We start from the raw sequence: 23492 nt of genomic DNA on the forward strand, positions 1-23492 counted from the left end.
ATATTAGAATCTTTACAATATAAAGGTCTGTAGTGGTATCTGAAGTTAGGTTTGGCTAATGCTCTGCTTTATTCTGCCTCTGCAGATGGAACAAGGCTATGAGTTGCCGTAGCGCAGCTGTGCTCATTTTGAGTAATTAATGCTCTTTCTGTGCTGCAGAGCCCTCCAAACTCTCACCCTGCATCGAAATCTGCAATCCAGGCGATATATTTAGCAAAGAGATGGAGAAAAAAATCTGTTAATGTAATTTCTGCTGGAATATAATCTATTGTTAATGGTATTAGCCTCTCCTTTGATCTACTATAAATCTTTATTATGTCTGATCAGGGGCCCATTACGTCTGATCAAGAGCAACGCGATTATAACCCTTTTAAAATGACATTACATCATGCCTCTAATTGGTTTACTGTTTGGTGGAGTAACATCAATCACTGGCAGCCTAAACCGTGCTGTAAATAAATTCACCTCAGCATCTCCAGCGCAACAGTTCTAGGGGGAAAAACGATGGAAAATGAAGTGCAGGAGGAAACTGCAGTCTTAGTTTAGTGGCATCACTGCTATGTGGAATTACTTTTATCATATGCACTTTACCCTGTGTGACTTCAGTTAATTGCAGGTAAATTTGTAGTATCTGCAAGCCCATTATTATTATTATTAGTAGTAGTAGTAGTAGTAGTAGTAGTAGTAGTGGTAGTAGTAGTAGTAGTATAATATGCAATGATAACTATAATGTTTTGAACCTCTTGGATGGATCATTCTACTGAATTTATTTTAAGGTTTAATAATAAAATCATAATATTTTTTAATATTCATTAAAACACAAGAGGTTTACATAATTGCAGAAAATATGTGAGTAGTGATAGTTCTTAATGTTGTACACTGATTTTTAGACTTTAAAACAATGGCATCTAACCGCTCATCATGTGGCCAAGACCTCTAAAATGCAGGGGTGTGGCTAAAATAACTCCACCCATGGACTAAAACTAATCAGTTACTCATCACTACTGTTACAGTAGTGCCATGAAAACATGAGACAGCAATGTTTGAATAAAGTTTAAAGTTTCTTTTATTTGTTTTTTAATTAGGAATCAAACTAATGACAGATCTAAATATTTCAACTTCACTCTAAAAGAAATCAAATAAATATTTTTAAAAACAACATATAAAGGTGATTTGTGACAGCCACCTCCCAGTAGAAAATGTCCTATGAATGATGATTTTTTTGTTTCAGTTAATGCCTTGATTTTAAGTGGATCATAACATCATACTTGTAAAAACTTTTAAAAAGTGCTTTTTATATAGAATTAGGGTTTTTTTGTGCTGTGGGAATGCAGTTTGAACTAATAGAATTGTCCAGATATGCACTTTGTAGAAATCTACTTTTTTATAGTGTTGTTTATGCTTTTTAAATGTAATTGTTTCAGCTGTCTAATTAACATAAACAAACAAGAGCATGCTTTTATAAAGTGTTCCTTTATAAATAAATGTTTGATTAATTTTTCAATCTCAACTTAGCATTGACTCGTAAAAATAATTATTTTGAGTATTAGACTCTTTTGCATACAGCAACAGAGCTACTTGCAAACAATAGCATTTAATGTATTTTTGTTTAATTTGTCTCCGTAATGATAACATTCAATTGAAAACACTTGCAGTAGTTCAAGGACAGCTCAGTAAATAATTGCCTTATTATCATGTAGCCTCAGCAAGTGTTTTTGTTTATGATTTTGAGAATGACATCTGTATGTGTGTGTGTGTGTGTGTGTGTGTGTGGGAGAGAGAGAGAGAGAGAAAGAGGGAGAGAGATGCATGTGTGTGTGTGTGTGTGTGTGTGTGTGTGTGTGTGTGTGTGTGTGTGTGTGTGTCCAAGTTCAATTAAATGTCCTGTGATCTTGTTGAGGGTGATCGCTGTGCAGGAAATGAGGTTTCTGCCCAATAACCCAGCCCACTGAGGCAGAAAGACAGCCACGATTACAAAGAGGAAGTGAGCTACGAAGTATGTGTATGCGTGTGTGTGTATGTGTGTGTATGTGTGTGTGGGTGTGTGTGTATATATCTTTAGATAGTTTTACCGCATTTTAGGAATACATTCATCCTTTAACATTTTCTCTTTGTAATGACAAATCGGCTAAAATAATTTATATAATCGTTTGTTTAATTATTTATCACTGGTAACTTCATTTTTCATTCTAAAGAATGATTTAATTAAGTGCATTGTTTTTATAGTGAGTAATATTTTTATTATTCTTTTAAACAACGAGTAGTACATTAATTATTACAAATAATCAGTGAATATTACAATGTACTAATAATGCATTGCCCTGCAAAAAGTCATTCACAAAAGCCAGAAATATATTAAAAATGAGATGTAAATGCTTAACTTTAGCAAAAAAATCTGTCAATGGGGTAAGCAAAACTTTTCAGATTTCTTCAAATAAACAATAATATCTAGTCCCTCACATCTCCCCAAATGTCTTAAAACTAGTAAGAAAATGTGTAGATGTAGCATTTTAAACATGATCGCATCAAAGATTCTGTTTCCGTGCAGAATAATAAGATACAAGGACTTAATATAACTTTATTCCTCACAGCCACATCTCTTCTTACTTGCAGTCTGAGACTCAGAATAATAAACTTTACTGAGCTTAAGACGTCATGAACCGGGCCTGCATACCAAGCTACAGAAAATCAGAATATGAACTTAGACCCCTAAATTCAGTACTGCAAAACCTTTCAAGTAACATCAAATCTCATCTTAATATCCTTAAAGTAAGTCAGTGAAAGAAGAGGCTGCTTTTTGAAACATGTTACAGAGCCCTGATTTAATCTTATTAACAAAATAATCATAATAACTTAGAGTTACTGTTTGTGCTATGAATGACTTAAAATATGGTGAAAGTGAGACCGAAGATGATTATTCTCAAAATATATTCTGATACTAAGACCAGTAATCTTATCAGAGAAAAAAAGATTCATTGAACTGATATTAGGTAATTTCACTTGACAAGATTTTGTTTTCCACAGTGTGGACATTGGGCACTGAGATGTTGAGCACTGGACACGTTTATTTCTACTCATTTCTGTTTCCTCCAGTGAGCTGTATCATGCAGCAGTATGTCCTCAGCCTTGGTCTGGAGAGCATGAGGTGCAGTCACTGCAGGAACACAGTCAGAGTTTATTAAAGCCATTATTTGTAACCAGCTATAACGCCGTCAGTCATACTATTAAACTAATTTTATTCACTTTAAACGTGTTATGAGCTCGGCGTGTTTACTGTTTGCTTATTAAAAAGTCCACCTTACATTACATTAAGATTACATTAATAGTATATTACATGAAGCTGTGATTAGGCTGTTATCTTTTAGGTCATGAACACTTGCAGATTCTCTAGGTACATCTCATCAATTTGGCTAACAGTTCTAAAACATTTTTAAGTCACTTTGGATAGCAGTCACTTTGGATAGCAGTGATCTACAATGAGTAAATGTAGATCAGTTGTTGCAGTTAGTTAATTAAACTGGATTACTGGATTGAATATTAAGATAAAATGTACCCCCCAATTTGTCAGCAGTTTGTCTTTTTAAATTTTTTTTTCATAATTTAAAAAGGCCAGCTGGCATTTATGTTGTGTCAAAAATTCTTTATGAACAAAGGCAGTCCAAAATGACTTCAGATAATATCTTGTTACGTTAACTTACATTGAAAGTTTGAAAGACAAGAATGTTTTTTTCCTTCTCCTGTGAAAGTACCAGTTTGGAGTGTTCAGACTATATATCACTGCTATCGGAACAAAACCTCGTATCTCCAGAATGAGAACTTAACAGGAGACTTTACAAGGAAAAAACCTTCTTTGCTTTTAATGTAAGTCAGTGGAACCAGACTTTTTTCCCCATTTCATTTTTGGCAATTTGTTTTGGTCCATTCATACACAAAATGTAAAGGGCAACAGGAATTTTCGAATTATGTCAAAAACTGAAAAACAACAAAAAATGGAGATACAAGGTTTTGTTCTGATGCAGCTATATATATATATATGTGAACATAATACTGTGTAGTCAACATGTATATGTTTATATATAAGATGTTTTTTGAGGTCAGCAAGCAGAGAGTGACCAGGCCTATTGGTCAGTCTCCTGTAAATGTCCTGAGAAGAGCAGAGACACTGCCCAGGCTGAAGAAGACTGCCTGCATTCTGCTGTCTACTGCTATGGAGCACAGTGCTTCTCAGAATCGTCCTGACAAGTGCTCCTGGAAAGCATAGTCAGGGAGAGAGAGGGGTAGAGAGACAGTGAGCTGGTGCGAGTGTCTCTGACCATTCATTATAAATGGGGAGTGTAGCCTATTTTTAGCTGCCTGCGCTGTAACACATGCCTGCCAGGGAAATCAAGCCTACTTAATAACACTACCGGTGTTTATACTGATTATCCTTTTTGTGAAATTGTATCCTCACCAGCAATTTCCATTTCACACCCCCTTTAAAAGCTAATCTTATTCTCTTTCCAAGTGCTGGTGATGTCATTTTTTGGGTTCTTGCGTCTGTGTTACATGTAGCGACGTCCCTTTATTGTAAATATATCACCGCGTGCGCGTGTGTGTATGTGTGTGCGCATGTGTGTGTTTGTTTACACGTGTGTGGGTGTGTGTGGGCGGACTCTGGAGTGGTTGTTTAAAAAGGCTGTTTATTTATAGGCTGATTTTGAGGACTCTCTTTCTCTTAGACAGGCTATTATTGCTCATTAGAACAGATGAACGGGCTGGGCAGACGCTGGCTGTGTGGAATATTCAGTCCGACCCAGCAGCCGTCCGTTGTCGCTTTCCCTGCCGCCGTCACCGCGGCAGCCTGGAGTTTTAATTAAATCTCACAGAGAAATAGAGAGATCAAGGGGACGCACCTTGCAAGCGGGCCTCTGTGTCCCTCAGCAATTTCAAAGAGGCTTCTTAGAGAGAGAGAGAGAGAGAGAGAGAGAGAGAGAGAGAGAGAGAGAGAGAGAGAGGGAGAGAGGGAGACTGCAGAAAGCATTTACTTATTTGTCTATGGCTGCAGTTGTTAGAAAGTGTTTGAGAAGATAAAGAACAAACGAGAGAGACTGGGAGAGGCAGAAAGAGAGATGCAGAGGGGAGATGGAAGAGCGAGCAGGGAGAAAGAAGGAGAGGGAGAGGGACAAAAAGGGGTGAGAGAAGAGAGATAGGTAGGTAGGGAGAGAGAGAGAGAGAGAGAGAAGAAATGAGAGCGAGATACCAGGAGAGATGGAGAAGAAATCTGAGAAAATGAGAGAGTGCAAGTGAGAAAAGGGGAAAGAAAGAGAAAGAGAAAAAGAGAAAGTTGATAGAAAAAGAGTACAGAGAGAGATGCATACAGGGAAAAGAGAAGGGGGGGAGAAAGAGTGGGGATGACATGAGTGACCAAGCTAGAGAGAGAGAGAATGAGAGAGAAAGAGAAAGAGGGGAAGAGAGAAAGGGGATGGAAAGACAAAAGGGGAGACAAATACAGGAGAGAAATAAAGAGAGAGAGGAAGAAGAAATGAGACAATGAGACATTCAAGGAGAGATGGTGAAGAAATCTGAGAGAATGAGAGAGTGAGTGAGAACAGGGGAAAGAATGAGACAGAGCAAAAGAGAAAGGTTATAGAAAGAGTGTACAGAGAGAGATACATATAGGGAGAAGAGAAAGGGGAGAAAAAGAAAGAGTGGGGAAGACATAAGTGAGTGAGCTAGAGAGAGTGATGGGGAAAGAGAGGGGGAGATAAAGAGAGGAAAAAAGGGGGAGAGAGAACGAAGGATGAAAAAAATAAATAGAGAGAGAAACCCTGCCGCTGGCTGCTGAGTGGGCATCTTTTCTAGTCCTGTGCCCGTGACGCTGCTGTTGAACCGCAGAAAATGTCAATAAACAGTTTAGTGAGCGCGGGCCCGGAGAGGACTCTGCCTGCTGCTACTGCTGCCACAAGGCTTCCAGAGCATCACTGAGAGATTAATGCAGGGTGGTGAAGACTTAACGTCCTCCACTCCCGCTCACACACACTGCATATGCATCTGAGAGAGAGAGAGAGAGAGAGAGAGAGAGAGAAGAGTGAGACAGAGAGTCATTATTCTGTTGTTATATACTCAATGATCACGCTTTTTGTAGTTAATAGAAAGTTAAATTTAGCTGTGATTTGACAACATTGTGCTTGATGTAGTAATCACAGTAAAGCTATCTTGGATTGACTTATCTGCACTTCACCCACACATTCTTTCGTAGCTAATGTTGCAAGGTTGGATAAGCTTTACAGAACAATGGCAAGACTCCTATTCAGCCAAATGGCAAATTGCAGCATACAAGCACAGTTTTAGCTTGAAATTTAAAACAAGAAAATTTATACTGTGTTATTAATACACTTTTAAGGCCTTTACACACCGAGCAAAGTTTATCAGTGTGTTCTATTTGGGTGTCAGTAAATTCAGTTGAACTGATGATTCAGACGAAATTGCTGTCAGAAGGAAAACATGCAACATTATTTTATTTACTCTCTTTTTGATTAGCTAATAATGCGACATGAATTCAAAGGCTAATCACTGTTGTCTCTGGTGTTAGCTTGGCGACAACCTACATGATAGATCAGCTGTGTCCCAACAGCTGCAATGTTTTCACAAACAGCAAAAGAATCGGTTTGGCCTCTGTTTTGTCATGGATGTTGTAAGCATCTCCAAAAGTGACTATATATATATATATATATATAGGTCAGAGGGAAAAAAGTAGTGTTGATGCATCTCTACTCCTTTTCTATGAAAGAACACATTTATGGGTTGAACATGCCTAAGAAAGAATAGGGGAGAAAGAGAGAGAGAACAAAGTGCTGACCTGGGGCTGACCACCTGGATTGCCTGTTACAAGACACTTCACGTATTCTATATCGCTGTCATACTTTGTGGCTGAAGGTACTTCACTTTGCTTTTATCCATGAAGCTGGCACACACAGACACATACATGCCCATAATGCACCTAGCGGGCTTTTAGCGGTCAGCTGGGGCATTGCTCTCTGGATGGGGCCTGAGCTCAGTAGTCTGAGCAGTGTGGTCATGTTAACATACTCTCCATCTCAGCATGATGCCCGCCAGTTCACATTTGCGCTCCATGCTCCAGGCATGGCGTGCAATTGTGTGTTGGAAGACAGATTCAAACATTTTCTTTCATCCGTAAATACTTACATGCTCATGCATACATGCATTAAGGATGCTGTAAAGTGCTATTTAATGCGAAGCTACATCCAACCAGTGTGTTTGGTGGCAGCAATCCTTAAACTCAGTCATTGTTCTCTGATGCAGAAAAGCGTGATAAACATGATACTACTACTTCTTCACCTGTCAGTTCTACTCATTGTATCTGTGAGAGTGTGAGCTTCAGAGAGTCAAAAATTATGGTTTTAATGTTTTTTTCAGGGAATAAAAAATGTTGATTTTCTATGTTTTTTCAGGAAGTCAAAAATGATGGTTTTCCTTGTTCCAATGACGTGTTCTAAAGACGTAGCAAAAATGAAAACCTACACAATATTTCTGGCCAAAAATACGCAACACATTCATAGGGGTCTCCCGATAGCAGTCTCAATGAAAAACAAACATGCCTTGTGATGCATTCAGTAGCTTTTCCCTTAAAGGAGCAAACCATTAAACATTATAAGTTTGTAAGGAGAAGTTACATGAGACGTAAAAACATGTTCGCTACTTTACCACACTTGTATATGACCTATTAGAAATGGATCCAGTATTTTTAAATTCACATCAAAGAAATGCAGATGATTCCTGGTTATATTTCTATATATCATTTGGATCCACCCTCTAAAAAAGACACTGTAGCTTGGCAATGTAAGCTATAATGGTAGGTCATTCACGGTGCTAAAAAACTCTAAATCATAAGCATTACAGCCCCAGACTCATGCTTCATGCACACCTTATTCTAAGCGGGCCATAATAGTATACAATGTTTCTGAACTGATGTATGTTTCGTGAACGGATATGTTTTTGGAGCTGTCCCTTTAGACTGAATACTGGGAGTTTGAACATGCTATTTTTGTGCTTTGTTTTGTTTCATTTTGGGGTAAATGAGATGAGACCAAACAGATATTATGATTCTGAATTTATCAGTATTCTATACGCCTTATACTGGTAATCATATGCTGTGCAACTTTGATGGAGATGCATCTAGTGAAACTTCTTATCAACATCTGTAATGTTTATAGCATAGCGATTTAGAGTCAAATCTAGCAAGAATGGTGGGATGTATATTAGACCCTCCCTTGTAGTCAAGGAAACATGAGGGCAAGGAACCTATCCAGAAGCTGCATGATGTGATGTATGCTTTTGTAGCATCAATATTTTGCATTTATGTGAATAATTTTTTAAACAAAGACAAATGATCAAGTTTCTTTACACACTTTTAAGTGATAGATAAGCCAAAAAAAGAGTTCACAGTATTGATAACCTTCAGCTCCAAAAAACTGACAATAGTCCTGATTGAAGGGCCGTTTAGAAGAGCTGCCCCTTATTGTTCAACTGATCTGATCACTGAATCCAAAATTCAGATCAATAGCACTGATCCATAGATAGCACTGATCATATTGTGACATACTATCATCGCAATGCATGGAGTAATCCACTGCAGCATGTTTTACTGTGGCAAAGGCTGGTGAGTCACAAGGGACCAAACCTGACCATCCCGTACATGAGTTCTCCTCTTTCCACCACGCTAAAAAAACACCTTGTTATCAGAGACGAAGAGAGTGGCGGAGCAGAGGATGCTCTCTATGGCTGTTTTCTAATTACGCTCTTTCATTTATTGTGAAGCAGACGGAGGCCTGCTGAAATCGCAGTCTCTATTAGCGCCTGCTGTCGAGGGGCTTCTCCCCATTACCGTTAGATTGGATCCTTTATCATCCCAAATTGACATTTATGCTTTTACCCCTATTGTTTCTCCAGTTTTTTGGACGCTAACGCCTGGCGATTTGTTTTCATTTGTGTCGCTCGGCCAAGTGTCCCATGATGCCCCACGTCTCACTCATTCCGTCATCACCGTACGACTGCAGACGGATGAAGAGAATGAGAGTGAAAGAGAGAGAGAAAGAGACTCTCCAGACTAAGAACTTTTTGTAACTACAAAATCAGGCTACTGACATCTGCTGTCTGAGCTTAAGCTGTGGTCAGACTAGACTACAAAATCACACAAAACTAGGCTATTATAGGGTGGGCTGATGTGATATTTTTGGAGGAAATGTAGTAGCTCCATAAACAGCAACCAATAACTAGGTGGCTAGTGTTTTTTTTCCCTTTTTTCTTTTTTCGCAACTGCAAAATTAGGTTGATTTGAGGAGCAGTTCCTTTTTTTTCAGAAATTGAGACAACAGCCTACTGTCTTGTGTTTTACTAGGTTCCCTGGGAGATCTTAACACCAAGTGAAATCAACCTACCATCCTTTCCCATTCACGTAACCATCTTTATCACCAGGCAAATTTTTTTCACATTCCATCTGACTGCGACTGTAGTCTGTTCTTTTCCCTTTGGGTCCTTCTCTTCAAACATTGCCCCATTTCCCAAATTTCTCAAGTATGTTTATGGTATGATCGAGTTATTCATTGTCTGAATAAGTGGTAGATAGAAAGCGGAAGGGCTTCTTTGTGTTAGTGCATCAGGAATTGTAAAAAAAAATGCTATAAAATTGCTGTGCAATTTCAACAGCAGCCTAATGTATTCTCACATTACAGTTGAATGGTGTAAACAGTAGTGCATTCTGGGTGTCTGCTTCTTCCCAGAGGCTAACAGCCCTCGTTGTACAGTGCTTTGTGTCCTGTTGAAATATCTCTCAGGAATAAAGGTGTTGTCATCAGTCAGCGATTCGAGCAGGTGGCGTTTGGGATCAGATGTGGCTTATCGGTTAAGGGCTCCTCACACGGGGCACCGCCTTACTAACAGCTTCATTCCCAGGTGGGGATCGAGGATTTAGCTCTTATATTGCAGCACTGTCAATATCCCTGTCTTACTATTGTGCTTCTATCATATCTTTGAGCCAGTGGCCTGTTTTTTCAGTCTAGCAAAACGCTAAAAAACAATTGATAAAAATAACAGAGCTGAAAATCTATATTCTTAACACAAGGTGTAGAAAAAGGGCTATTGAAGGAAATGTCTTTGTGTTAATTTAACAAAATCGTCCTTGAAATCTACATTGCACGGACACAAATTAACCATCATGTAAATGAAAATGTGAAGCTGCGTGAGGTGGTCTTTCCGCCCGAGAGGCAGGGGAGGTGAAGAAGGACAGAGAGTTATCTGTATGCTGCTGGTGTCAGACTTTACACACACACACACACACACACACACACACACTCTCTCTCTGAGAGTGACTACACAGCCATTTCACACTCAGCCACTTGCACAGTGAAAGCTGATGATGCGTGCAGAGATTGCATATGAAGAATGCTTCTTCATGAATATGAAAACAACTTTTTCAACAGTCTTGAAAGGGCTGATGGGATACAGTGAGGCCTCTCTCTCTCTCTCTCTCTCTCCACTCTTTTTTGCCTGCGTTGCTCATTCTTTCCCTCTAGCTTAAGAAAACAGAAGATTTGTCTCTGCTGCTATCCCTGAAAGCATCGGCTAAAGGTTCTGCGTGCACGGCGGCGCGTTTCTGAAGAATCAGGAAAATAAATGCACTTCATCATTTTAACGATGTGTATTACACTCACTGCTTGGGGCCGGTGATGTGAACGAGCCACTGCGTGAGTTTAAATTAAGCAGCACATAATGGGTGTATTCGGAAAAGAAATCTCAGTGAAATTTAGAACAGCGAGAGCTCTAATTAGTCTGTGTCAGAAAAAAAAAGGGGAACATATTTCTGAATGCGATCGTGGCAGCAGAGAGAGAGAAAGTAAAGGCATCATCTACTACATCTATAGTGGGTTAATGAAGGGTCTGCTGGTTCTGTCCATGTGAGTGTGTCTTGGGTCCCTGTTTGAAGAGGCACTATGTTGAACTCTGCTCTGCTTCTACAAGCCTGGGAGGCCAAGAAGGCATGTAGGGATTTAGTGTGAAAGGCTGTGTATAGCATGAATGGGGCATTAGGGGTTATAAGACTGTTCATTTTCGCTAGTTTGCTGGTTATTAAAATAAGAAGTAGAGTGGCTGATGCTTTATTATATATCATTATATATAGTCGAAGTATTTTTGTTGCATTTCAGCAGTCTTACACTTAACTTGCAGTTGATGTAGGACCTAGTTTGATCTCATATGAAGTACTCTAAGGCTAACAAATTGGCCTGTGTCAGTGTTTCCCAAACCCAGTCCTGGTGACCTCACTCTGAGTACATTTTTGAGCCTTTCCTACCTCATCTACCACACCTGATTGTACTCGTTTCCTACTTAATAAGCTTCTCATGTGGTGGGTCAGGTGCGTTTGGAATAGGGAAAGTTTAAGCAAAAGAATCACTGATAATTTTAGCAACTTTTTTTGGTTGCAGTATCAACAAGATTAAATCTTACGATATCCTGATGGTAATAGGAGGAAGCCTTAGTTGGTTGTGCCACTAGGAAACCAATAAAAGTCACCCACTATAGCACAGCAAGTACATTTGAAAAGAAGGTTTATATTCAGTGGACGTTAAGTGGGGCAGAGAAAAACCTCGCCATCATTTATTTCCAAATGTTACAATGCAAAGTTGGGCTAAGACTATAATATAATAATAATTAATAATATTTTTGGGCTCTATATTATTTGATTTTAGATTTTACAAAATATATGATCAAATTTAATGTTATCATATATCGTGTAATGAATGAACATGATTGTACAATTGAATGTACAATCAAAAATGAATTGCAGTTTTTTGCCCGCTCTTTTTTTTTTTAATTTTATATTCTGAAAAAATCTTGATCTGATCTCAGTCTTGCCTCTTTCTTGCCCCTGGTGCCAGCCTTGACTCGAACTACTGCAAAGTCTTGGTCTTGACTCAGACTTGATTTGTCCAGGTCTTGACTCAGACTTGCCTCCTATGGTGTTGGATGTGACACTTATATGAGTATAATATGTTATAGTTTTTATGAAGAGAACAAATGATAAATAAGAAAAAGAAGTATCAAACAAAACAAAACCACAAAGAATTCTGGATAAGTCCTGGTGCAACATGTGTATCATTTAAGAGTTTCTGCTGAGTTTAAGAAACGTGATAATTGAGAACTGATAATCAAATCTGTCCATAAAGCACTGCTTAACTAAAACTACTGAAAAATGAAATTTTAATCTTAAATATGAATAGCAAATATTATACTGTATCAGCTTATATTATCATTTATCAGAATTGTAGCCTCTTTAAATCAGCAAAAACGTGTTCATATCAATTGGGTCCTATTAACAAAGTATATTTGACTTAAAGCATTCCAATCAGCATTAGATGTTTCATTATTTTCATATTTCTTTACTGAAATCAGGCACTGTCTCTGACTTGTTGCCAGCTGCCCACAGCCTAGTTAATGCTGTCACTGTCTCTGTTTTTTAATTTTAATTTTCTGTGAACATTTCATGACAAATAGACCAATACAGATGATCCAAAATTATTTAAAAATCTTGTTAGATAAATATACTTTAATCTTACCTTTTTTCCCTTCTGTACAGTTAGCATTTCACAGAAACAAGGTTTTGTTACGACAGCAACAATATATCACCCAAGCCCTGATGTGCATGTTTTAAGCATGCACTGACAGATGTTGGGTCAGGCCTCATCCCTCTCTCCTCTCACCTCCTCTCCTCTCCTTCTTCATGAGAAGCAGCTGCACCTTGCTCTCCTTTCGCCTGCACCTGGCCCCCACAATCAGGCCACTTCCACCAGCTTCACCATTATAGAAGTGTGCTGACAAGCATTTCCACTACAACCCCACCACTGGGAACATGGCTTCAGCGGACAGGGTGTATTCGTCTTCCTCCCGGAGACAAGCCATACATAGACTTAAGCACAGACTAGCGGCCCGCGTACACACGTTAATGATGTCTGGCCCTATTTCTGGTGCAGGCTGCTGACGAAATGCTCTTGCTGTTAGACACCTTCACAAGGACATCTAATAACAGCCCTAAGAGAGAGAGAGTGTGTGTGAGAGGGAGAGATCCTGTGTGTGTGTATACTGTATGGATTTGCCTAAAGGCCTTGTTTGAGAATGTGTGTTTGTGTTCCACGCTGGCTTTCTTTGTGTGTGAACCTATTAGAGCTGTGCTGGACTGAGCTGGACGAGACTGAGAGGCATGCGGTCATGGCTGTCTGCTCCAGTGGCCAGACTTTTCCTCTCCGCTCACCAAGTGCTGATCACCGAGTAGAGGCCAAACCACTGGAGCACATTAACCACCCTGCAGCACTCGAAACAAATCATTTCAGTCCCCCACATTGTCAAAATACCACCTCTATCCTGCATGTACACTACAGTTTTTATGCTATATATTGTATATAGAATTTGTCTTATTATTTTATTCAATAATACATCATAGATGTGGATTTAACTGTTGAACTCAATACAATATAAAGATATTTTAAGAAGAATTGTTAATGTTTAAATAATATATGGTAATTTCTTCTCAAATTACTGTATCTGCCTCAGGATTTTATCACCCCTGTTTTTTAATATGAGGCATTCTTAGTGTTGATTTTATTTTAACTTCATTCTCAAAGTTTTAAAGCTTTCTCTGTTATTTTAGAATCATCATTGAAACCTGTGAAGTTAAGGAGAACTATTTATTAACACTTATTAATAATTTGATTGATGTATCTGTGACCAAATTGGTATTGAAAACAGTATAAAACCGAAGCACTGAAACATTTCAGCTGAAATTGGTCAAAAATGGCACGTTTGAAAGAGAAAAAAGGCAAAAAATGTATCAAACTTTATTCAGGGAGATAAAAAGCCCCGGTGTCGTTGTGCATCAGGGGTCCGGATGGTTATGAGCTGCCAGTGTGGATAAGTGAATGGGCTTTGTGCTAATTCACAGTCTGATCCCGTTCTACCACTCCTTTACTAATGCAGCTCTCAGAAGCATGTTACACACCCTGACCACTACAATTTAGCACTGATCCGCTGCACTCACACACACACACACACACACACACGCACACACACACACACACACACACACTCTTGCTTTCTCTTTGGTAGGATTTAGACCTCTTTATGTTTGTTTGTCTTTTTTTCATATTTATTGTAATTCGTTGGCTGTGGTCGGGTTTTTCTTGTCTTGATCATGTCTGAAAATTCTTTCATGAGTATAATCCTCCTTTACTTTACTTTCTTTCTATCTCTTTTTCTCTCTCACTCACTCATTCACACAAACACGAACTTACTCTTTTTTTTTTCTTTTGTAGTCCTAGTCACAGTCATTGTCTTGCATTACAAGGAGGAGAACTGGAGACGCCTTTTTCTTTAAAGTCTCTTTAGTGATATGGATTTAGACCTTCAGAGAGAAGAAAACACAGACAAATTGAAGGCAAGCACAAAAAAAGCTCTAACATCTCTGCAAAAAAGAAAAAAGTCTATAAATAAAAACTTGCAGTGTCTCTCACTTTTTTTCCAGAGCAAACAGGAAATTAATGTCATTGCATCGCCAAAGGCCAGTCTATTTAGGTTCTTGAGTACTCAATTATGTGTATTAATTATGTTGTTCAAAATTAAACCCATAATCCTATTTTCTGATGTAGACTTTCCGGGAAGTGAGTGGTAATGCATTTCTTAGGTCCACTTTTATTTGTCTACTCTGTCAAACGTCCACTGTAAACTTTTGCGGAGCACTTTTTAAACGGTTTGCTGTGTTTGATGCTTCAGCTTAACTGCAACATCAAATAAACATTGGTATCTAATAAGAGAGTTAAACACTGGTTTTAAAGAAGAGAACGTTCAACTTGGTGTTTAGATTTCTGAAATGTGAACTAAGTGAATGACCAATGCATTTAAAATGTGTTACAGAGAAGTGTTTAAAACCTAAAGATCTGCATTTACAGTGCAGGAAATCTATGCTTTTATGGAGCGCATTGCTGCACGCAGTGCTGTCGTGAATTTGGAGGTGTGAGGATGTATGAGGGCTTGAATCACGCTCACTTTTCTCACATCTCCACCTGTTCAGATTGTGGGTGCTGAAAAGAATGTGCCTGCGACACGCAGGATCAGTCAGCAGAGACCACCCTGTGTGAGCTACTGTCACACATCAACAAGCTGCAGATAAGGAGAGAGAGAAAAATAAGGAATTGGAGAGCGAGGGAGGAAGAGAGATGGGGAGAGAGAGAGAAATCGAAAGGAGTGAGCCAGGAAGAGAGAGAGAAAGTTAGATATAGAGGGAGCAAGAGAGGGAGACAGATCGCGAAATAGAGGGGGAGAAAAAGTGATAGAGACAGAACGAGTGAGTGAAAAGAGAGACAGAGTGAGACAGAAGAGAGGGAGCGAGAAAAAGGGAACGAGAGACAGAGCGAGCAAGCAAAGAGAATAAGAGGGGGAGAGAAAGATAGAGAGAGATGAGAGAGAGAAAAGGTGAAAAAGACAGCAAGTGGGCAAGAGAAAGGAAGAGATGGAGAGAGAGTGAAGGGGAGTGAGGGCAGAAAGAAGAAAGTAAAAGAGACAGGGAGCGAGCGAGAGAAAGAGATAGAGAGAAAAAGTGAAAGAGACGGAGCAAGCAAACAAAATATAAAGGGAGATATATAGAGGAAGAGAGATGGAGCGAGAGAGAGAAATCGAATGGGAGACTGAGTGAGCCAGGAAGAGAGAGAGAGAGATGGAGGGAGCAAGAGAGGAAGAGAAAAAAAAGAAAAAAGATAGCGAGCAAGAAAAGAGAATGAGATGAGAGAGAGAAAAAAGGTGAAAAAGACAGTGAGCAAGAGACAAAGAGAGATAGAGCAAGAGAAAAAGAGATGGAAAGAGAAAAAGGGAGGGGTGACAGAAAGAAGAAAGTGATAGAGACTGAGCAAGAGAGACAGAGAAAAAGTGAAAGATGGAGCAAGCAAACAAGAGATAAAGAGAGATATATAGAGGAAGAGAGAGAGAGAACGAGGGAGAGAACAAGCCTGAGCAAAAGATGGAGTGAGACAGAAAAAAGGGAGCTAGAGAGAGAGAGGTATTGAGGGAGAGAGAGATGGTGAATGCTGTAATGTGTGTTTGTAAGTAGAACAGATATGGACTATGAGGTTCATCTTTATTGCATTGTGTTGTGTTTCGGGGGAAATGTCCATCATTACAGCAAAGTGTGGAGCCGTAAATCCTCTCTCTCTATCTCTCTCTCCCCCTGTCTTCTGTTTTTTTTTTCCCTCTCACCAGCCAGAGGAAATAAATGTAACATGAGAACGAGTTTGCTTGTTTTCTCTGCGGCCTGAAATTACATTCTCCACAATTCCCTGCCACTGTGGAGTGCCACTCACATTGACACCCTGAAGAGGGGAACCAACCCACAGCTAGATTCAGCCACTGCACAGAGGATTGCCATGTTGTGATATCACAGTTAAGAGGAGCTTTTACCTGCAGACACACACACAGACACAGTCCCATTGCTAGGCACATTAAGGCTTACACCCAAGCAAACAATCATGTCAATTAGTGATGGCTCATAAAGTATGCATAAGCTGCATCCAGCAACATTAGCACAGCTTAAGAGCAGGAAAAAAAGTCCTTCCCCTCTAATGAGTGTCTTAACAGGCCTAGTGTCACACCTTTTTTCAGAAGAACACCACATGAAGAAGAGTGCATTCTGGCAGATGCTAAACTGCAAACCAGCACCAACAACAACAGCAGCATCCTATCTGCACTGATTCCCCGCTCTGTTTCAGCCTTGCCTTTCTGATTGCATTTTATCCTCCCCGTGATGCCTCAAGCTGAGGGGAAAAAAACAGTTCTGAATATTCCCTCTATCAATCATGGCAAATGCTGGTGCTATTTTTACCCCTTTGCACTAACTCGATAAAGCATAAAAGATCCACGTACATTGAAGCAGCTCTGTTTTAGAGCTTTAATGGGGAGATCCAAGCATGAATAGAGACTGAAAAAATTTTGTCCAAGTCTGACCTGACCCACCCCACGGCACTAAGTTTTGAATCAATATGTGAATGAGCCACAAAATTCTGTCTGAATGCAATCACTCTCAACGGGGTCTCCACATTTCTAATGACTGTGCATGTTAAGTTACCTTGAACTCTAGGCTTATTATTCAGTTATGAATCTTAAAACTTATTATTCAGTAATCCCTATGAATTATTCAGAAACTTCCATGAAACTAATATGGAAGGTATGTAGTCATAAGAGTGAGGATCTAAAGTGTGGACCTGGAGACAGGATTTAAAGGGTTGAGTTTTCTTGTAGCAAACAAAGACAGCCAAAATCAGATCATTGATAAACAAAACCATAATTAATAGAATTTAATATTAACCACCCAAAATGAAGTTCAGAATCAACTTAACTAATGCAATGTTAAATACAGGCCAAAGGTGAATTGTGCGAAACCTAGGCATTAATGTAAAGTTAACCTGATCCCAACAAATGCTGGACATGTCAGAACACGAACAAACCTCAGCATTAGGATGACCCTCTTTTTTCACAACATATCCTCTTTTTAGATCTAAAAATGCATCCAACCAAGATTTCTAATTTGCCTAAAATGTCCAGGATTGAGCTTCGCTTTCATGTTGACATTTGCTTTATGCAGTCTGCCCTGTCCCACCTTCCTGCCCCCAGTGTCCTTCGTTTTGAAAACCAAAATATGGTCACCCACCCAACACAAATAGTTGGGTTCCATAGAGTTTGGACAAATATTTCAAGCTGTACTGTTGCTGTGATTTTTACGCAGGAGCTCCGAACCACCACAGCCAGTCGACGCTGCAGCCACCGCTGCCTCCGCCCCACAATGCCCATACACTGTCACACCACCAGTCCTCGGCCAACTCTCTCAACCGCAACACCCTGAGCGGCCGCCGCAACCCCATCCATGCTCCGCCGGCCGCACCGGGAGACGGCCCCACCACACCTGAGTCAGTGCAGCTGCAGGACAGCTGGGTGCTCAACAGCAACGTGCCTCTGGAGACCAGGTCAGAGTCCAACCTTTACACACACACACATATGGTAGTAGCCTACAGCACTGTGTCTCAACTGTTGTCCTGGAGTACCTCTGTTCTGCACATCTTATTGTTTTCTCTGTCCTAACATGCCCACTTCAACCCAGGAATAGAGGTGGGTAATTCATGTCCAGTAAAAGTAATAATCCTCCCCAGGATTTTGTTCTGACTGCTTGGCTACGCTGGTCTGCTCAAACCTGCAGCAGAGGTTTCTGGAGGATTTTTATTTTCTGGACCTGAATTACCCACCTCTGCTCAGGAACAACTTGATCAGCATTGGAATATGCAGGACAGGAGTACTTCAAAACCAGTGTCGGGAACCACTTTCACTCCTACATTGTTTGGTGTGGACCAATCAAACTTTTTTTTTAGTGCGGTCAGTGTTGATGTGTGAATACTCCGACCGTACACTCTACAACGGCACCATAGTACGCCAAAAACCACAGGTCTTGGCCCTCTTGCTGATGAGAAGCAATTTTTATGATTGTCTGCACCAAACAAGAAAATTCAACACCAGAGCACTCAGTGCATGTCAGCGCTATACTGTCTGCACAATCTGCCTGTTTTAGCATTTGACTCTTGACAGAGGCTCATATCGTCGTAATAGTCACATTGTTGTAACAGTATGGTTACTGTCCAACATTAGGGAAGTATTTGATTTTGCATTAGATTGCAGAAGTTATTTTTTATAGGTTGGGTCAGACATGGCAACCTGATTGTTTGAATTCAAACCAACATGTAATTAAACCAATTGATCATAGTACTAGAGCTCAAGTTTATTAGGGTTCAAGCACACTGTGCATATGACCCTATTGTAATTGTCAGTGTTTTTCTTCTTATTATTAGTATTATTCTTCCAATTCTTTGCTAAAATGAATCGCCCAAACCAAACCATAAGTCCTTGAAACATGAAACTTGGTCAATAGGTAGTTGTCCCTCCCACTACTCAGTCACATGATGTGAGCTCTAATGACCGCAAGCGTAACGTGTTTGGCCTTGTATCTCCTGAACCAGAATTTTAGAGACAAAATTCCTTTTTTTCCTGATTCCTTGGATCAAAACAAACTAATTTGCAGTTTGGATAATTTAGCTCCGCCTGCTTAGATTTTTTGCGTATTTGCATAATATGCAAAACCTATTTTTTGTGAACTAGTCCTAGGGTTTTCACTTAATCCTCATGTAATCCTCATGTATTAAAAAAAATTCAAAAGACTATGAAGCTCAGTAATTATCAAAAACATATGGACTTTTATTAGCAGTAGACTACAGCTATAGTCCATAGCAATAGACTCTTATTAGTAACGTGCAATTACATGTTATGACAGAAATTATACTGCTTTTCTGGTATTTTGACTTCATTCATTCACAGACTACAGCTTATTATACAATGGGTAAAGGTCAATTTGAACAAAACTCAGTGAACATCTTTGTTTAAGGCCCCTGATCAAGGCCCCTGATCAGTAATGATAAGATTTTATATTAGTGAAAGCTAAAATAAAAATAGATCTCACAAACCAGATTTATGACTTTCAGCAGAAAGTCTGATAGCTTTTTTTCACTTAGTGTATTGAAGAGCTACCTACTTTGACAGGAAAAGGCCATTCAACTGATATGCAAAGTGATCAATCACAGCACATTTTGCACTTTGTACAGGTGCAGGCTATTTTTAAATGGTGCTACAAGAAAAACACACCTGCTAAACACAGTATCTGCTGTATCTCATTAATGATTTAAATAAAACTAACTTTTTCAGGTGTGATGGCATGCATTGGAGTACATACCCACTGATGTGCAGATAGCTAATCAGAATGCATCCAACAAAATCCCAGTAGTTGTGGCCAGCTTTTTGTACAGTAAACATCAGACACACTGTGTATGTGTACGTTCATGAAATGCTGTTATCTAGTACATAGTGAATGTACTGTGGTCAGAAAGATGTGTACTGGTGGCAATTTGTGGTAATCACTGGTGAGTGTGTGATGATTTAGGCTAATTTGTAGAATATTACAGTAGGCTCATAGCTCCTGTACAAAACTACAGAAGCAAACGTTGCGTGGCAGAGATGTCTTGACTGATCAGCTACGTTTAGTGTAAGGGGAAAATTGTGTAAATTTGATTTTCACCACACTATCACTTTAAAGCAGTTTGAGTTGATTTTTTGGCTTCTAGGACTGTAAAATGCCCACAGGCCTCAAAGGCGAGCATCAGCTTTCAATTTATGTGGAAAATATCAGACCAGTCAAAATGAGTAATGGCTTTCTCTGGCTATAACGACGACGATATTTGCAGGATTATACTTTATGAATGTCCTAATACTGTCAGATGCTTCTACCCAGAGAAGCAGATTAATGACAGTTATGAAAACACTGCATGACAAAAGTGGTCGTTCAAAAACAATACATACTCGACCCCGATCTGATATAACTGTCATCTTACCGATGTTTATGCTTGGTTGTCTTAAGATTTCTGACACAAATATTTCTTTTTGACTGAGTCCTATGTTTTGCATATTATTTATACATTGGGTGAGTGAAGAGTTCAAGGTTGCACACTCACAGCTGCATGTTCTTCTGCCATACACATACACAAGCTCCAGTTTGCAGTCTGTGTGCACAGTTTGGATTGTATAAATAAACTACATATTTTACATAAACTACACACATGCAGAACACATACACACACACAAAGTGCACTGATGCATGTCCTGCTCTCTCAATCTGTCTCTCTTTCTCTCTAATCCTTTTCTCTCTCCCTCTCTCTACTGCACTTGTTCTCTTTCTCACTTGTTTTCTCTCTTGCTTTCTTTACCTTTTTCTCTATATATCTCCCTTTCTTTCTCTCTTTCTCCTTTTTTCTCTTTTTCTCTGTCTCTCCGTCTCTGTCTACCCTCTCTTGGCCATCCCCTCTCTCTCATCCTTCTATTTTCTCTCTTTCCTTTTCTGTCTCTCTTTTTCTCTATCTCTCCCTCTCTCTTCCCTTCTCTCTCTATCCTCTTTCCCTCCCTTCTTTTTTCTCTCTTTCTTACTATTCTCTCTCTCTCTCTCTCTCGCTCTCTCTCTCTCTCTCTGTCTCTCTTTCTCACCTTTGTTATGGTTCTCTTGCTGGGGAGAGGGTCACCTCCTCTGGTTGTGGATCAGAGAGGTGCACGCGTGCCGCATGCAGTATTCATGAGGCAGGGACGGCATGTTTAATTCAGCAGGACAGGTCTCAGGCCTGTAGAAGCTGCAGGTGCCTGACTGGCGGCTAATTAAAGCAGGCCTGATAGGCTGTACTGTATGTCACCAGTGCCAGCCACAGCTCAGACATGAATACAGTGGGACTGCCTGGCTCTCTGTGTACGGCGGTGGATATTGGCAGGCCTGTGAGCAGCGTAGGGGCGCTCGCAGTAGTGTGTGTGCAGACACACACACAGTTACACACTGCTTGCAAGTATCCTCTGCTGGATCTGCTCTCTAGCCTTAACTATCCGTTCAGTTTGAGTGACACTTGCTTTAACCCCGTCGTTATTTGCAGCGGTATAGCCAAAGTTGTCATTGTGCATGAGTCGGAGTCCTTCCCCTTATAACAACCTAGCCTGTGGATGGTGTCATAGGAATAAAATACCTTTGGGCTTAATATCCAGAGAGAGTTTCAAATATAGAGTAAGAATAATCTACTAATATCTCAAATTATTACCATAACTTCATAACACTGCCTAGTAAGATACACTGACTGGCCACTTCATTAAGTACATCTGCTTGTATCTACACTTATTGTCCGTTTTATGCACTTAATCTGTTTCTACATACTTTGTTAGACTGTTTCACCCTGTTCTTTAATGATCAGGACCCCCTACAGGACCACCACAGAGCAGGTATTATTTGGGTGGTGGATCATTCTCAGCACTGGAGTGACACTGACGTGGTGGTTTTGGGTTAGTGTGTGGTGCGCTGTTGCGAGCAGATCAGAGTGCTGCTGGGGTTTTTAACCCCATTAAATCTCAGGCTTATAACATACTAAGCCTTATTATTCAGTAACTACAGGGACTTAAGTGCAAAGTGCAATCGGCTGAGCTACTGGCTGTTTTTAGGTTAATGAAGTGTATAACAAAACTTTGGGCCTGCCGGTGAGCCCTGGCTATTTAAGGGGTTAAACACCTCAGTGTCACTGCTGGACTGAGAATAGTCCACCAACTAAAAATATCCAGCCAGCAGCATCCTGTGGGCAGCGTCCTGTGACTGCTGATGACTGTGGAGTAACAGATGAGCTATTGTCTCTGATTTTACATGTGCAAGATGAGCCATCAAAGTACAATTGTCTCATAGAGTGGACAGTAAGTGGACACAGTACTTAAATTCCAGCAGCACTGCTGTTTCTGATCCACTTGTACCAGCACAACACACAATAACACACCACCACCACATGCTAATAATGATCCACCACCCAAATAATACTTGCTCTGACCATTGAAGAATGGGTGAAAGAAGGCTAAAAAAGTATGCAGAGAAACAGATGGACTACAGTCTAGAATTGTGGAATTAAAAATCATATATATCTTTATCATCTCTATCATGTGAAAATATTGCAGCTATATGAGTTTTTCCTATGACACAGATGAAACGCTTGTTGGTTAGTGCTATAAGATGCACTCTGGATGGTATTTTGAAGATAAGATGAGAAACCTGATGTAATGTGTGGAACAATTAATTCCTACTTTGAGTGTGCAAGAACAAGTTATTTTGTGGTCTGCCTACCCTCCAAAAAACAAAACTTTAAATTTGCTAGAACAACCCAGCGATAGAGAGTTAGATGGAGAACAAGTAGCGGTACCGTTCAGTGTTGATGTTTTCGGGAATCTTGGCAGGCTTTGTGTTGCAACTGGGGATTAAAACTCAGTTTAACTTATAAAGTAATCAATAATGCTGCCCTGGATTACATGCTTCATTGTCTAGGAGACGTGAGAGCCGTTCCAGAGCACAATGCAAAAGCCTATGCTGCTCATTTATATTTGCAGGGTAGTGCGGCAGTGTACATCGCTGTTCTCCGGATGTAACAGGAGACAGATCCAACTCAGGTGGACACCAGTGATTTCCGATTTAAAAGATGAGCTAAAAGATTCTCATTAGCTGTACTGCTAATGTACTGCTATAAATGCTTAGCATTTTTTTCTGTCCTTTTGAAATATGTCTACGGCTTCACCATATCTTCTTCTAGACAAAACAAAATATCAGCTGTCTGGGTTTTCTAACATTTACGTCTACATTTTCAAACCTGTCGATAGAGAATGTAAATAGAATGCAGATGTACAAACCCAATTCTGAATTTGATGCCCGCAATCCGTTCAAAAAAAAAGGTAGGGACGGGGCAAATTCATGGAATGATCAGAAATAGATAAAAATTTGTGCTATCATATTGGGTACAAAGGGTGCATTT

General features: G+C 39.8%; 1 protein-coding gene across 1 annotated transcript in view; it reads left to right on the forward strand.

The window, feature by feature from the left end:
* The window catches only part of tenm2 (teneurin transmembrane protein 2), a 361481-nt gene that overhangs the window by 232608 nt on the left and 105381 nt on the right, over positions 1-23492 (forward strand). Inside the window, exons 5-6 of the mRNA XM_036568644.1 lie at positions 662-690; positions 17816-18053. Of these exons, the coding sequence (XP_036424537.1) occupies positions 662-690; positions 17816-18053 (267 nt within the window). The remainder of the gene's footprint in view (positions 1-661; positions 691-17815; positions 18054-23492) is intronic.

The sequence above is a fragment of the Colossoma macropomum genome, unplaced genomic scaffold (assembly GCF_904425465.1).
Source record: "Colossoma macropomum unplaced genomic scaffold, Colossoma_macropomum, whole genome shotgun sequence".
NCBI classification, from domain to species: domain Eukaryota; kingdom Metazoa; phylum Chordata; class Actinopteri; order Characiformes; family Serrasalmidae; genus Colossoma; species Colossoma macropomum.